Genomic DNA, 15,849 nt, shown 5'->3' with positions numbered 1-15,849 from the left:
ATAATCTGAGACTTGGGTTGTGACTATTAGAAATAAAAGAGAGCAAAGTGTGGGTGTGTGAACATAAAAGCTAATCAGAATAAACAGGAGGTGTAGCTTAGAGATCTCACGGAAAGCTCTGGGAGCCTCTTAGACGAGGGAAGGGTTTTCCGTCATTATGGATTTTATAGTTGTGCATAATGGCCAAGATTTCTGGGTGGGTCTCCAGCACAGGGGTGGAGTCAGTGCATTCTCTTTCATTGCAGATTAGAGGTGAAGACTTCACTCAATTGCAAGCCTGTTTTCCATGATGTGCCTTTGTGCTCTGGTTCTGGTGTCTCTATCAGCCTACATGACATTGGGTGAGTCCTTTTACATACAAGTCAAAATACTTGCTCCAGGCAGAGGTAGACAGAGATTTGTGTATAACAAAGGCAAGATAGAACAAATTCTGCAGGGTTTTCACTTTCTTGACCTGGTTTCGTTTATGGAGTGGCCCAGACCAGGGTTGCCCTGGGCCTGGACATGCTGTGATTGGGAAAGGATAATAATTCTGAGACCCAGGAGCACAGGATGGTGCAGAAAGGCCAGGAGTCAAAACTGTACCTCATAAAGAGGGACAATGACCACTCAGTTTTCCTACTTTACTGGATGGTAAGGAGGATTAGATAGTTTTTGTTTGTTTGTTTCTAAAGTGTGTAGCATGGTGGTTGTTGAGAGAAAGTGTAAGGAACATGTGGATAAATAAGGACAGATTTCAAATGGAGTGTATTAAAAGAAAAGATATGGTCAGGTCAGCTCATCAGGATCTCATTACTGCTGGAAAGGCATTTGTTATTAGGGGTTCTTAAGAGAAAAGATACCGAACTGGGTGAGGGGCAAAGTGGAAGAACCAGGTTCAGTCAGGAAACACAAGAGTAGGAAGTTTTGGCAAGCTGCTATTTAGGATGTCTTGAGCTGAACAGAGAGCTGAAACAACATAAGTAGGTGTATGATGTGTTTGAATTGCAAGGGAAACTAGGGAACACTGCCTGCTTTGATTGTGTGGTGTAAGGTTCTAGGGGATGAGGACAAAGGAAGTGGTCCATGCTATGAGGTCTAGATAAAGGAAATGGCTAGGGTGCTGACGCTAGATTGGATAGATCCTAAGAATGACAGTTGCTACAGGGTAATGTGGTCCTACACGTGAAAGCATCAGATGTATAGATTACATTCACGGTCAATATAAGGTATAGCATTGAGTCTCAACTTATAATCCTTCCATTTCATCAGCTGAGAAATTTAGGCTCTTAAGAACATACATTCTCTCCAGAGTTACCTAGAAATTCATACTCTGGTCTACCTCTGGCTCATGAATCCAGAGCAAATGCTCAGCCATCAGGGACCTGACAGCCTCATCCTTTCTTGAGTTTATGTATCCTATGGCTATAAGATACCAAGAAAATCCTAGAACTGGGTAACAGTAAGAAAGGAATATGGAGAAGAATGCTTCTGTGCAGCTAGTTACCCTGGCAATACTACCACAGTTCCATCTTTTGGAGGTTAATACTTTCAAAACTGTTAAGTGGAAATATTAACAGTACCTGGCAAGGCTTTGGGGGAATATTAAAGGAACTGAAATGTGAATTTCGTGTATAGGAGATGTCTAATATGTGACCATTCCATACAGTGAAGTGGTATCAACTGTTGTCAACATTCTTGTCACCCCTACTCATTATATCCAAACACACTTTACTCTGGCTGCTATGGGAGAAAGTTCATCACAGAAACCTCAGTGATTTGTAATCTGACACTCAACAATTTTGCCAGTCCTTCCTCTTCTACTGCCTAGGCTCCCATGGTGCCTGTCCTCCTGACACCACTCTGTGGCTGCTCTCACTCTAAGCTCTATCCATTCCTGTTTTCATCATTGGATCTCTCTCTTCTGTTACACCTCCTCTCCCTTCCATAAAGTCACATATACCCTTGCCGTATAATCTCACTTCAAGTGGGTCACTCCACTTGCCCCTTCCTGACCTTCTTCTGGTATTGAGATGACCAAACACAGTGACATTCCCCTTCCTTTTTTGCTTCTCCTTGCCTTACTATCTATCCCGAGCTATCCTAAACTTGAGGTGATCCTTGGACTTTAGCCTCAGTCATAAGCATGCCCCATCATACCTGGTTAGTGGCATCTTTCACCAAGATATTTCACTGCATCTCTTAAGGAACCAGCACCACTTACTCCCACTTTAGTACACTTTTTTCACTTTGGCCTCACATCAGGGCAGTTAACAAGTCCTCATTCCTCATATATTTCTCCATATTTCTTCAGAGCAGTTTCCTCTTAATTATAAATGGGCCCTATGCTCAGAAAAGAAGAAAACTCTTAAGGTTCATGGAAAAAACCTCAACATTCTGTGTTGCTGTCTGTAAATCTCCCTACATCCAGGTTTTCCAGGAAGTCTGGTTCCAGTGACATGGTAATAATTAACACCAATGACAAAAAGAGAAAAATGTAGAATTGATTTCTAATGACATTAAACATGGCCCCAAGCTTATAGCTTGGATTTCCTCAAAGAGTTTACAGTGTTAATGGCTTCTATCTCTATAAAGCTTATCTTAGACTTTTGACAGGGTTATGTTCTGATAATCTAATGATCTTAAAGTAAAAACATATATCATTAGTTAAATGCCATTAAATCAAAACATCATAAATTGGGTATCAAATGTACATCTCTACTCCAATTTCATTTGGTTTTATTTATAGTAATTAGAAACAGAAATAATGAAAAATAACCAAAATGTACACACTATGGGGTTGACTATTGAAACCATGTGTCATGGATATCATTTTATATGCTACTTTCCCATGAAGACTCCTCAGTGACACACACTATTTTTCTGTTTGATAAAGTCTTTCGTGAGGGAGCACATTTTAAGTATGTGTATTTTTCATCTGTACCATCTCTATGCAATGGGGAACAAGACAAGAGGACTCATGTCTTATGAGTAATACTCTGACTATTAACCGAATGATGAAACATCAAGATTGTTGATGGTGAAGTGTAGGAATGTCCTTATGCCTCTTGAAGAAGGACCAAGCTGGTCCCTTCAGATCCCACAGCAGGTAGACAGGAGGAAAACTTCAAGGACATGAGCAAAGATTGCCTGCTTTGCATGAATGGAGCCAACAGTTCAGACAGGGCCTGACATCCAGTCTCCTTTACATTTAGATGGCCCTACACAGAGTCAGCAGGATATCTTAAAAGATCATTGTGTTCTTGGGACCAGAACTGTTACTGCTGCATCCTACTATATGTCATGAGACCTAATGTCATTCCCATCCCTAGCTTGTATCTGTTCATCCTAGATTATCTTACCCTTCCTACAGAATTCTACCTGTAGTCATATGCCGCCCTCCCTTCTTAGCCATGCCCTGGGTTATTCTGTCTTACTCTTATTTCTTCTTGCTTATTTATCCCTTAGCCTTTTGTCTTTCTTTACTTACCTCAAGCACCAGTTCCAATGTGGTGGCACCAATCAGGAGGCCGCCTTCTTTCCTCTAACTCCTATGGCATCTACCTGGTTCTTCTCACAGGATTCAAACTCTCTCATCTCAGCATTTGCTCAGCCATTCTGAGACAAGGAGTAACCTCTTGGTTGTTCCCTCATCCAACAGAGGTTTCTAAAAGGCAAACCAGGGTCCTGTTTATTTCAGTCTAGCCTCTTTTTGCAGTGACCTTCTGGTGGCTGCTTTTCTAATTCCAACCTCAGCTTTCTTTTTCACTTGGTGCTCTGACATAAGGGTAGTTTTCTTCTTAGTGCTTTTACGTCAGAAGCAAATGAGACCTCTACCAGTTTAAGTGACTTATCCAATGCCATGTCACAAAAGTGCCCAAACCCACCTAGAACCCAGGTCTGGCCTTTTCCTTCTAATGAATTTATGTGTCCTCTCTTTGTTTAGCAGGACACCCATCCTCGCCACCCCTGGTGAACACTGTTCATGGCAAAGTCCTGGGGAAGTACGTCAGCTTAGAAGGATTCGCACAGCCTGTGGCCATCTTCCTGGGCATCCCTTTTGCCAAACCTCCTCTTGGATCCCTGAGGTTTGCTCCTCCACAGCCTGCAGAGCCCTGGAGCTTTGTGAAGAATGCCACCTCCTACCCTCCTATGTAAGCCGCTGGGGTGGTTTGGGGCCTCCTTCAGTTAGGAAATATTTCTCTGAGTGATGCAGGAAGGAATCAAAACAATTCTCTCATCTACTGTACATTGTTTTGGAATCCTTCTGGAATACCCTAGAATCATTTCAGAACCATAATAGCTTTCTAGAGTCCTCTGTGCAGCACACATGCATTGAGCCCGGCATGCTCTAGTGTGAAGATCCATTAATGAACCAAATTCAGATTCCTAGAATTGTTGAGCTGTGTTTCAATTGGAGGGAAAGACAAGAGGAATCACAGCAGTTAACAAATAAATAATGCAATATGTTAGAATATGATAAGTAAGGAAAAGAGATACCCCAGGGTTATCTACCCTCGTGCTGTCTCTTCTTTGCTGAAAATTAGTGGGGAAACGGAGGAGGGAATGCCTCTCCCAGACCTCTCTAGCCACCCACTAACAACCTGATCAATGGTTTGTGTGCCCCAGTTATCCTGACCAGATGGTAAAAAGACCAGCTGTTCTATACGGCCTCGTAGCCACCCCCAGAGAACCCAAGACACTCACAAACATCAGTTCAGATGTTATTTCTCTCCTAAGTAGGGGATGTCTGAGGATATCTAAGATTCCACCTCTGGCTGCCTTCTTTTCTTTTATGAAATCATGTTGGTTGTCTTTAGTGCTCTGATCCAAATGTAATGCATGAGTAATGCAGACAAGTTAAGAAACACACAGAAGCCAGTGGAAGAAAACAGAAAGCACATGTAATGTCCTTCTCACAAGAGAACTGTTATTGTAGCATTAATCTAACTTTTCAGTCATTTGCCTGTTGTCGACTTCCCAAAAGATGCTTCATACATTTGGACAGCCTAGGTGGCTCCCTGGATTACTGGTGCTGTCAATGCCACTCTGTCCCTAAGTGTCACAGCCTGATGTTTAAGAGCAGCACAAATTCTAACACTGAACTGAAATGTATCTAGTCAGTCTCTAATTTAGTGTCATTAAATTGTCTTTGGTGTTCTTGATGGTATAAATAACATGATCTATGGCTAATAATTGCACATATTGACTGTTTTATGGTCACTTCCAAGAAATAACATTTCTGAGGAATGAGTAAGAGCATTTTGTTAAGTTTCCTTCCAGGAATATCTAAGTATGTCAGCTTCTTCCATGGACATATGAGAACATGCATTCATAGATACCTGCCAGTACTTGGGCTTATTAAAAGAATAATTTGTGGGCACTGGAAAGATGACTCAGAAATTAACAGTAGTTGGTGAACTTGCAAAGGACCAGAGTTTAGTTACCTTCACCAACATTGGGTGGCCCACAACTTCCTGTATATCTAGCTCCAGGCCACCCAATGCACTCTTCTGATCTCTGTGGGAACCATTACACAATGTGTATACCCTCACATATACATAGACATATGTATAAATAAAAATAAATAAAAAATGAATAATTTGTATCTCAGGTAAACAAGATAATGGTATAATAACAATAATAATAATAAAATAATGATATAACAACAATAAATATAATGTGGAATTTATTTGAATATCAGTGAAGTTGAATTTCCCTCATTTTGATCATTTGAATTATTGCTTTTATGATCACTAAAACCTCTTGCTTTTGCTGATTTAAGAAAACCTTCAGATACCACTTCCTAAATATAACACCAGTAGCACAGACACTGAGAGCAACAATTAATAAGTGGGACCTCCTGAAACTGAAAAGCTTTTGTAGAGCAAAGGACATGGTCAATAAGATAAAATGACAGCCTACAGAATGGAAAAAGATCTTCACCAACCCTACATCTGACAGAGGGCTGATCTCCAAAATACATAAAGAACTCAAAAAGCTAGACATCAAAATACTGAACAATCCAATTTAAAAAAATGGGCTACAGAGCTTAATAGAGAATTCTCAACAGAAGAATTTCAAATGGCTGAAAGACATTTAAGGAATTGCTCAACATCCTTAGTCATCAGATAAATGCAAATCAAAACAACTCTGAGATACCATCTTACACCTGTCAGAATGGCTAAGATCAAAAACACTGAAGACAGCTTATGTTGGAGATGATGTGGAGCAAGGGGAATACTCCTCCACTGCTGATGGGAATGCAAACTTGTACAGCCACTCTGGAAATCAGTATGGTGGCTTTTCAGAAAATTGAAAATAAGTCTACTTCAAGACCCAGTTATACTACTCTTGGGCATATACCCAAGGAATGCTCAATCTAATCACAAGGACACATGCTCAACTGTGTTCATAATAGCATTATTTGTAATAGCAAGAACCTGGAAACAACCTAGATGCCCCTCAGTTGAAGAATGGATAAAGAAAATGTGGTACATATACACAATGGAGTACTACTCAACAGTAAAAACAACAACGATATCATGAAATTTGCAGGCAAATGGATAGAACTAGAAAATGTCATCCTGAGTGAGGTAACCCAGACTCAGAAAGACAAACATAGTATGTACTCACTCATAAGTTGATACTAGATGTGAGGGAAGGGGTGTCCAGACTGGAACCCACAACTCCAGAGAAGCTAGCTAACAGGGACCCTAGGAGGGACACATGCAGTGAAGGAAAAGTGGATGAGATCTACATGGGTGGACTGGGAGTGTGGGGGGCAGAGGGTGAGGAGTGGGGGATGAGAACATAGGGAAATGGGAGGGTCAAGCTGGAACAGGGACAGAGGGGGAGGGCAGGGAGGGAGATACCATGGTAGATAAAGTCATCATGGGAATAGGAAGAGGCAGGGTGCTGGGGAGGTTCTCAGGAATCCACAAGGTTGACCCCACCTTGGAGAGCTGGCAGTGGTCTAGAGGGTGCCTGGACTGGTCTACTCTGGTGATCAGTCTAGAATACGCTAACTGCCATCATAGAGCCTTTGTCCAGTGACTGATGGAGGCAGAGTTAGAGATCCATGGCCAGGTGTCAGGCTGAGATCCAGGAATCCAATCTTTGAGAGAGAGGAGGTATTTTGCAGTCGGGAGACATGGAGATCATGATATGAAGATGTGCAGAGATGACCTGCCACACTGGTGGAAGCCCATGAACTGTATTCTAGTGGCTGTGGAGCCCCCATGGGACTGGACTGGGCCCTCTGGACATGGAAGACAGTTGTTTGGCTCAAACTGTTTGGGGGGCACCCCGACAGGGTGATTGGGATCCATTCCTGGCACATGGGCAGGCTTTTGGGAGCCCAGTGCCAGTGGTGTGATGCCTTGTGCAACCTTGGTGTAGTGAGGAGGGGATTGGACCTGCCTAGGCTCAGTGCGCTGGGCTCTGCTGACTCCCCATGGGAGGCCTTGATTTGGGAGATGTGGCGATTTGGGGTGGCTTGGGAGGGAAGGCTGGGGGTGGGAGGAGGGAGGAGATGGGATCTGTGGGTGGTATGCAGAGTGAGTAGAAAATTTCTTAATTAATAAAAAGAAAGAATGCCTCCAGAGAATAGGGATCTAGACATACATTTTCTGGCTTCACTTTAGCCATGTGGTAACTTGGCACTGAGTCCTCATTGTTACTTATACCTACTGAGGCCAGTGTGACTTCCATCTGTGTCACATAAGACTGGGTAATGTTACTTACAATTTACTTTATTTAAAACACTGCACAGCCTGAATCATCTTAGCTGTGTGATCTTGGGCAGGCTGTCAAACTTTCCTGTCTTTGTTTTCTCATCTACAGTCTTGGAGTAAAAGTAGAATCTAAGTGTAGGGATGATTTGCCATGTGAGTTTGTACATTACTAGAATTTAAATCAGTGCCAGACACAATTTCTACCATTTCATCTTTGAACTCAGTTATCAGAGAATACAGGAGTGATTGCTGGAATAAGAAGATTATAAAAAGGTTGATATGCAACCCTCTAAGCACTCACCTCACATGGACCTGGAAGTTGGGACCCAGAGCAAAGTATGAATTCACTCAAGGCCATCCAGCTCATCAATGGCTGAGGCAGGGTAGAAGGAAGTTCTTATGAGGTCATCACACAAAGCTATTACTCCTGACCTGCAGCAGGCTGTCATTGGAGGTAGACTTTTTGGTTAATAGAAGTCTCCTAAGAAGTAGAGTATGGAGGAGCACAGATACCCTGAAGCCCATTGTACAAAGCACATTGAAGGCACAGTCCTGTACTGGTAGTGTGGGGATATCATCTCCCAGAGCAGGGCACTATATGTGCATGTCTGTCCTTGACCCAAAGCATCCCAAAGACTCTAAAAAGGGGAAAGCATCAAGTTTATCTCAATCTTCAGGGTTGGGAGACTTTTAGAGTCCCAGGGTTCCCACTAGTAATTTTACATACCCTCTTACCAATTACACATAAGTCTGGTCCAGTAAAAATAGCTTCATCCACAGCATCAAGCCTTCAAGTGCAGTACTGGCCCTAAGGTGGCATTTTCAGCTTTGTTCTGGAGGGGCATCTGGTATTTTCTCTCCCCTCCTAGGTGCTCCCAAGATGCAGTGGGAGGGCAGATGGTCCACGACCTCCTAACCAACAGAAAGGAGCGCATTCCTCTTCAGTTTTCTGAAGACTGTCTCTACCTGAATATTTACACCCCTGCCGACTTGACAAGGAGCAGCAGGCTGCCGGTAAGCATGGGGACCGCTGGCTCAGACTCATGAGTTCAAGCATCCAGATCTCTGTGCATCTAGAAGACAACAATGGCAACTGGGCACAAAGCACCATGGGCAGGCTGATTAAAAAGTTCCCTCACCAGTTTTCCTTATTTCACCATTGCCCAAATACATCAGATCTGCTGCCCACCTAGAATTACATCTTGATTTGTGTGTGCTCTCTTATGCTACTGAAAGGAAAAAGGCTACTTTCAGTTATTAAATTAGAATCTGGTCCCAGAGCAGCTAAGACTCAACTTACAATGATGTTAGCACCAGAAGGACTCTTAGAGAAAAATGAGCAGTCCAAGCCTTTCTTTACAGATAGAGAAACTGAGGCTCAGGTAGGGAAGGAAAGGAACACAGAAGAGAACAAGAGCTTAGGTCTTCCATCTTCACACCTGTGCTCCTAGGCAGGGGCTGGCAAGGGAGATGTGTGCTGCCTCTCTCCCCACATTACCTGTGGCAACTTTCACTACCATGATGGCAGTGTGGAGGGAGGAGTCTGGGGCAATCTCATAAGCACTTTCCATGCCCTTTGCCAACCACCTGTGATTTTATTATAGCTCCTTCTCCTCCCTAGTTGCCTTTGGCATGAGTTGATGACCCAGTGAGTCAGCGTTTCCTATAGTAATGCAGAGGCAGGGGTAGGGCAGCCTTCCCACTATAGGCCAGTCTTTCAGCGAAGATGACTGTAAAAGAGATGATCCTTGAAGTAGAAATAGGCAAGGTGTGAGCACCCACCCAGTCTCCCAGAATCCTCTAGGATAGAACTCATAACGTCTTGAGCATGTCATTGCCCACCAGCCCTAGAGCTCAGTTTTCACAAGATGAGTTTGTTTCAGTCCTTCCTTGGACATAATCAGTCCTATAGTAAGAGAAATAGGATCTCTTGGAGCCTGGGGGTAGGACACCTCCCACCAATGCACACAGACCTTGACCACAGGGTCTGGGTTTGGATCTTTGGTCTACATTTTGCTTGCTGAAAGACCAAGCCATGTCTTACCTTCTCAGCCTCTTCTCTTCAAACAGGAGTTAGTCCATGTGTACACTGGATGGTGATTGTCTAGCCAGCCCTGGTTCAGTTGGCCGGACAGCAGCAACAATGTACCAGAGAGAAGGGATTATAGTCTTACTCTTGGCTAAAGAGTTGTAAGGGTTCCAATTCCTGTTCTGCAGCAGTTTACTGAATTGCTGTCATAAGCCTTGGGACAGGAGATGGGAGCTCAGTGTGAAGCCACTGGGGCCAGATGGCTAAGTCAGGTCGTATCTCCAGCTTTCATTAGGGTGACATCTCATGCTTACCTATTTTCCTATCTGTCAAGTTGGACAATATTAGTGTCTACATTGTGAAAAACCATTTTAAATTGCTCAGAATACTATTGCTGAATATGTTGTTACTTTTATTAGTAATGTTATATGAACATTATAACTTTATTGTCTCTCAGTTTTATGACAGGTGAGCTTTTTAAATCCAGGAATCATGAAATTAGAGGCTATTGACATATATAATATTATGTAACATTATAATTTTATTGTCTCTCAGTTCTATGACAGGTGAGCTTTTTAAATCCAGGAATCATGAAATTAGAGGCTATTGTGTGCTCCCTTGGTCTCAAGTCTACTCACAGCCCTTGATGTTTTCTAGGCACTTGGGTTAGAATGACTGAAGACTTCACAGAGGATGTGTATTTAACTGGGCTTAGCAGGATCGGGGAGAACTTGAGTGTGCAGAGGCAACAGAGAGAGGGAACAATGGGAAGGGATGCCTTTGAGGATGTGTGTGGATCTTGATACAACCACTCAGGTACATTAGTATTACTAGACTTAAAAGTAAAATCTGAATACTGCTCCTTGATAATTTTCAGGCATTGGGGTGGTACAGTGGTCAAGAGCACATGACCTCCGTGGCCCCTTTGTTTCCTATGATAATGTTTCTTACTTTGAAAAGAACTGAATAGACACAGAACAGGGCGGGGTTTGTAGGAAAAAGTAGAGATGATGACTGTGATGGCCTCCTGGCCTAGCCAGGCAAGATGAGGACAGAAACTACCTTTCAAAACCAGCTGGCACTCCTTGAATTTGAGTGGTGGTCCCTCCGAGCCAGGATCTGGCCAAGAAAACCAACCCAGAACATGTATGAGCTCCTTCTCAATTCTATTCCTATGACTAGAATTGTTCTTTCCTTGGTGTCCAGGTGATGGTGTGGATCCATGGAGGAGGACTGATAGTAGGTGGAGCATCCACCTATGATGGACTGGCCCTCGCTGCACATGAAAATCTGGTGGTGGTGGCCATTCAGTATCGCCTAGGCATCTGGGGATTCCTCAGGTAGGGTTTTGGACCTTCCTATGTGCCTTATTAGACCTGCATTGGTCTCTCTCTCTCTCTCTCTCTCTCTCTCTCTCTCTCTCTCTCTCTCTCTCTCGACCCTCCTCCTCTCTCTTTTAAAAATAGGAATTTACCTGAAACTGATTGATGATAAAGACAGATTTATTTAGCTCAGAGTCTAGGTGGCCCAAAGCCACCAAATAGACTAGGCTATTTCAGCAGAGTTGGATGATGGAAGGCTCTACCTTATAATGCATTAGTGGAGGAAAAGAAATTTAGTCTGTATATATTTTGGAGATCAGCCCTCTGTCAGATGTGGGGTTGGTGAAGATCTTTTCCCATTCTGTAGGCTGTCATTTGGTCTTATTGACTGTGTCCTTTGCTCTACAAAAGCTTCTCAGTTTCAGGAGGTCCCATTTATTAATTGTTTCTATCAGTGTCTGTGCTACTGATGTTATTTTTAGGAAGTGGTCTCCTGTTCCAATTCATTCCAGACTACTTCCTACTTTCTCTTCTATCAAGTTCAGTGTAACTAGATTTATGATGAGGTCTTTGATCCACTTGGATTTGAGTTTTGTGCATGATGACAGATATGGATCTATTTGCAATCTTCTGCATGTTGACATCCAGTTATGCCAGCACCATTTGTTGAAGATGCTTTCTTTTTTCCATGGTACAGTTTTGTCTTCTTTGTCGAAAATCATATGTTCATATGTGTGTGGATTAATGTCAGGGTTTTCAATTTGATTCCATTGGTCCACATGTTGTCAAAAAGCTAGACATCAAAATACTGAACAATCCAATTAAAAAATGGGCTACAGAGCTTAATAGAGAATTCTCAACAGAAGAATCTCAAATGGCTGAAAGACATTTAAGGAATTGCTCAACATCCTTAGTCATCAGGATGCAAATGCAAATCAAAACAACTCCGAGATACCATCTTACACCTGTCAGAATGGCTAAGATCAAAAACACTGAAGACAGCTTATGTTGGAGAGGATGTAGAGCAAGGAGAACACTCCTACACTGTTGGTGGGAATGCAAACTTGTACAGACACTCTGGAAATCAGTATGGTGGTTTCTCAGAAAGTTGAAAATAAGTCTTCCTCAAGACCCAGTTATACTACTCTTGGGCATATACCCAAGGAATGTTCAATCTTACCACAAGGACACATGCTCAACTGTGTTCATAATAGCATTATTTGTAATAGCAAGAACCTAGAAACAACCTAGATGCCCCTCAATTGAAGAATGAATAAAGAAAATATGGCATATATGCACAATGGAGTATTACTCAGCAGTAAAAAACAATGATATCATGAAATTTGCAGGCAAATGGATAGAACTAGAAAATACCATCTTGAGTGAGGTAACCAAGACTCAGAAGGACAAACACAGTATGTACTCACTCATAAGTGGGTACTAGATGTGAGGGAAGGGATGGCCAGACTACAACGCACAACTTCAGAGAGGCTAGCTAACAGGGCAAGACTAGGGACACATGGATGACCCTGTGAGGAGAAGTGGATGAGATCTACATGAGTGGACTGGGTGGGTGGGAGTGGCAGAGGGCGAGGAGTGGGGGATGAGAACATAGGGAAATGGGAGGGTCAAGCTGGAACAGGGACAGAGTGGGAGGGCAGGGAAGAAGATACCATGATAGATGAGGTCATCATGGGAATAGAAAGAGGCAAGGTGTTGGGGAGGCTTTCAGGAATCCACAAGGATGACTCCACCTTGGAGTGCTGGAGTGGTCCAGAGGGTAGCTGGACCCATCTACTCTGGTGACCAGCCTAGCAAATAACCTAGCTGTCATCATAGAGCCTTTGTCCAGTGACTGATGGAGGCAGATTCAGAGATCCATGGCCAGGCACCAGGCTGAGCTCAGGGAATCCAACTGATGAGAGAGAGGAGAGGTACTGCAGGCGAGGGACATCAAGATCATGATGGGGGGATGTGTAGAGATGACCGGCCACACTAGTGGAAGCCCATAAACTGTGGACTGGTGGCTGTGGAGCCCCCATGGAACTGGACTAGGCCCTCTGGATACAGAAGACAGTTGTTTGGCTCAAACTGTTTGGGGGGCACCCAGGCAGGGGGATTGGGATCTGTCCCTGGTCTATGGGCAGGCTTCTGGAATCCGGTGCCTGTGGTGTGACACCTTGCACAGCCTGGGTGCAGTGGGAAGGGGCTTGGACCTGCCTAGGCTCAATGTGCTGGGCTCTGCTGACTCCCCATGGGAGACCTCAATTTGGGGGGATGAGGGGATGTGGGGTGGCTTGGGAAAGAGGGCTGGGGGTAGGAGTAAGGAGGAGGGGGGATCTGTGGATAGTATGTGGAGTGAGTAGAAAATTTTTTAAGAAAGAAAAATTTAAAAAAAGAAATTTAGTCTGTAGGATAAAGAGCAAAGCACATGGGAAGATGATAAGCTGAAGAGGAGATGGAGGACAGGTTAATGTCCTAGTTTTCTTTTTATGGCTGTGATAAAATATCTCAACCAAGAGGCACTTGAGAAAGAAGGGACCTATTTGGTTTATGCATCCCAATCATGGCTGATAGGGCAGGAATTTGAGAAAGGAGCTAAACAGAGACCATGGAGGAATGTTCTTTACTGGTTTGCTCTTAAGGCTCACTCAATTTTACTTTTCATACATCAGAGGACCACCCATTGGGAGGACCATTCTTCCATCATCATTAATTAAGACAATGTCTCCACAGTCTTGCCTACAGGTTAATCCAATGGAGGCATTTTGTCAATTGTCCTTCTCTTTTTCCAGGTGATTCTAGCTTGTTTCAAGTTGAAAAACAATTTGTAAGCACAGGTATACTCATGCAGGTACAAGCTCACTGTCTCAGAATGTAATCCTATTTCCCTGAGCACACAGATCCTAAAAGAATACAGTGTGTCCAATGACCTAATTACTTTTCACTGGGCCTCACCTCCCACAGATTCTATCATTGCATAATGCTGTGTCTCCTTAGGGACCAAGGCACATGAACCCTTGTCACATCAATCATATCCAAACCATGGAATCCGCAAAGTCAAACAAGCATTAGTGATGTCATTCTTCATGAGGTCATTTGCTAAGTTTCTTCATGATGCTCCCAGTTCCATCTTTCTTGGACCATATCCCTCTTCATTCCATAGTCACACCTGCCCACTTCCTTGTGAGTGCCCTTTCAGGATATTTGCTCCACCCACCAAACTTATGCTTGCCTTGTGAGAGCCACCCTTCACGTTGCTGCCACTTAAGGACTCATCCATTTCCACCTGTGCTCCTCAGCTCACCGCCTTCCTCTATGACAGGATCAGCATCGCACATCAGCATTGCCCTTGGATGTTTGACATCTTCTCTCAGGAAAACAGGGAAGGAGTGGGCTCATGTAGGGAGCTCAGTTAGTGGTGCTACAGGCAAAATTTTAACTAACTACACTGCCAGGCTGTTCTCAAGGCCAATCATGACCTCTACCAGCGCTCATTCCAAGCTCATGTGACTCACTGCACAGCCATAGACAATCTATTCTGGTCTTTTTGAGAGGCTACCGTTCCTAGTTTTGGCCACTTCCCTCCCCTTGAGTGTCCTTCTTAGTCCTTCCACTCTCTGTCTTCAGGCTACATGCACTTTCCTCTCTTCTAATGCCCTAGTGATCCCAGAAATGCTAACACAGTTCCCTGTTTGTAGTCTTCACCTTTGAACTCTAGGTGCTCCTGTTTAGCTAACACCTCATCCCTCCTCTGGCTGTGTGCAGGGCACATCCCACTTCACAAGGCCTTTGTCACCAACTAATTGTTTCCTACTTCAAAGACCTTGTCTGTTTCCCATAAGATCCTCTGCATAGCTGCTGACAGCTCCAACTTCCTGAGTGCTCTGGACAAAGGCCTCCTAGGCTTTTAGTCTCTTCTTTTTCTCCTAGCCCACATCCAACTTCCCTTCTCTCCATTTACTAGTCAAAGCTCTAAGTCTTTAGCCTGTTATAACCCCTTCGTTTTTATAAACCTGTTAATTTATTAGGAGAGTGCTCCATGGAGTGTCCAGAATGCTCTTGGAGAAGCCTGAGTCAAGTCAGGCCTCTGCACAACGTTCACCATTATTTACAACAGCACAGAGACTCTTGCTAAGTCTCCCAGTCCCTGTTCTACCTGCAATTCATAGCAGTCACCTGCACACTGTTTGTCCTAGGCCTTTGTACCTGATGCTTCTCCTAACCTAAATTTCATCCTCTAGATCAGTGGTCCTCAGCCTTCCTAAGGCTGTGACCTTTTAATACAGTTCCCCATGTTGTGGTGACCCCCAACTAAAAAAGTATTTCATTGCTACTTCTTAACTATAATTCTGCTAATGTTATGAATCATAATGTAAATATCTGATGTGCGACCACTAAAAGTGTTATGACCCACAGGTTGAGCACAGCTGTTCTAGATGCTAATAAGACTCAGATTAATTTTATTTAGGTCTATACCAAATGCCATTATCTCAATGAGGCCTTCCCTGACCTCAGTACTGCCTCATGTTTTTATCTTTGCTTCTTTGTGACTTTCTTTTTTTAGTGGCATGATAGACCCTTTGAATCTGTTGGTTTGTGGTCTGCAGTGTAAAATTAATGTAGTCAGACTTTGTCTTTTTGTATCCTAGAAGTACAGTTGGATGGATGATGGATACTCAGTATATAGTTGCTAAAAGAAATAATGAGAGGCCAGGTGGTGGTGGCGCACACCTTTATTCCCAGCACTTGGGAGGCAGAGTCAGGCGGATCTCTGTGAGTT

The 15,849-nt window shown here is 43.5% G+C and overlaps 1 protein-coding gene across 2 annotated transcripts in view; it reads left to right on the top strand.

Moving 5' to 3' along the window:
- The first annotated feature begins 289 nt into the window (after positions 1-289).
- Positions 290-15,849, top strand: part of LOC118584335 (carboxylesterase 1E-like) — a 36,250-nt gene continuing 20,690 nt past the window's right edge. Inside the window, exons 1-4 of one of the 2 annotated variants that reach the window (XM_036188519.1) lie at positions 290-341; positions 3,929-4,133; positions 8,585-8,729; positions 10,951-11,084. In XM_036188519.1, the coding sequence (XP_036044412.1) occupies positions 290-341; positions 3,929-4,133; positions 8,585-8,729; positions 10,951-11,084 (536 nt within the window). Of the gene's footprint in view, positions 342-3,925; positions 4,134-8,584; positions 8,730-10,950; positions 11,085-15,849 lie in introns of both variants that reach the window. The other variant, XM_036188518.1, reaches the window with a different exon arrangement.

The sequence above is a fragment of the Onychomys torridus genome, chromosome 5 (assembly GCF_903995425.1).
Source record: "Onychomys torridus chromosome 5, mOncTor1.1, whole genome shotgun sequence".
Lineage (NCBI taxonomy): Eukaryota > Metazoa > Chordata > Mammalia > Rodentia > Cricetidae > Onychomys > Onychomys torridus.
Note: the sequence above shows the minus strand (reverse complement) of the source record. Positions and strands in the feature narration are given on the sequence as shown.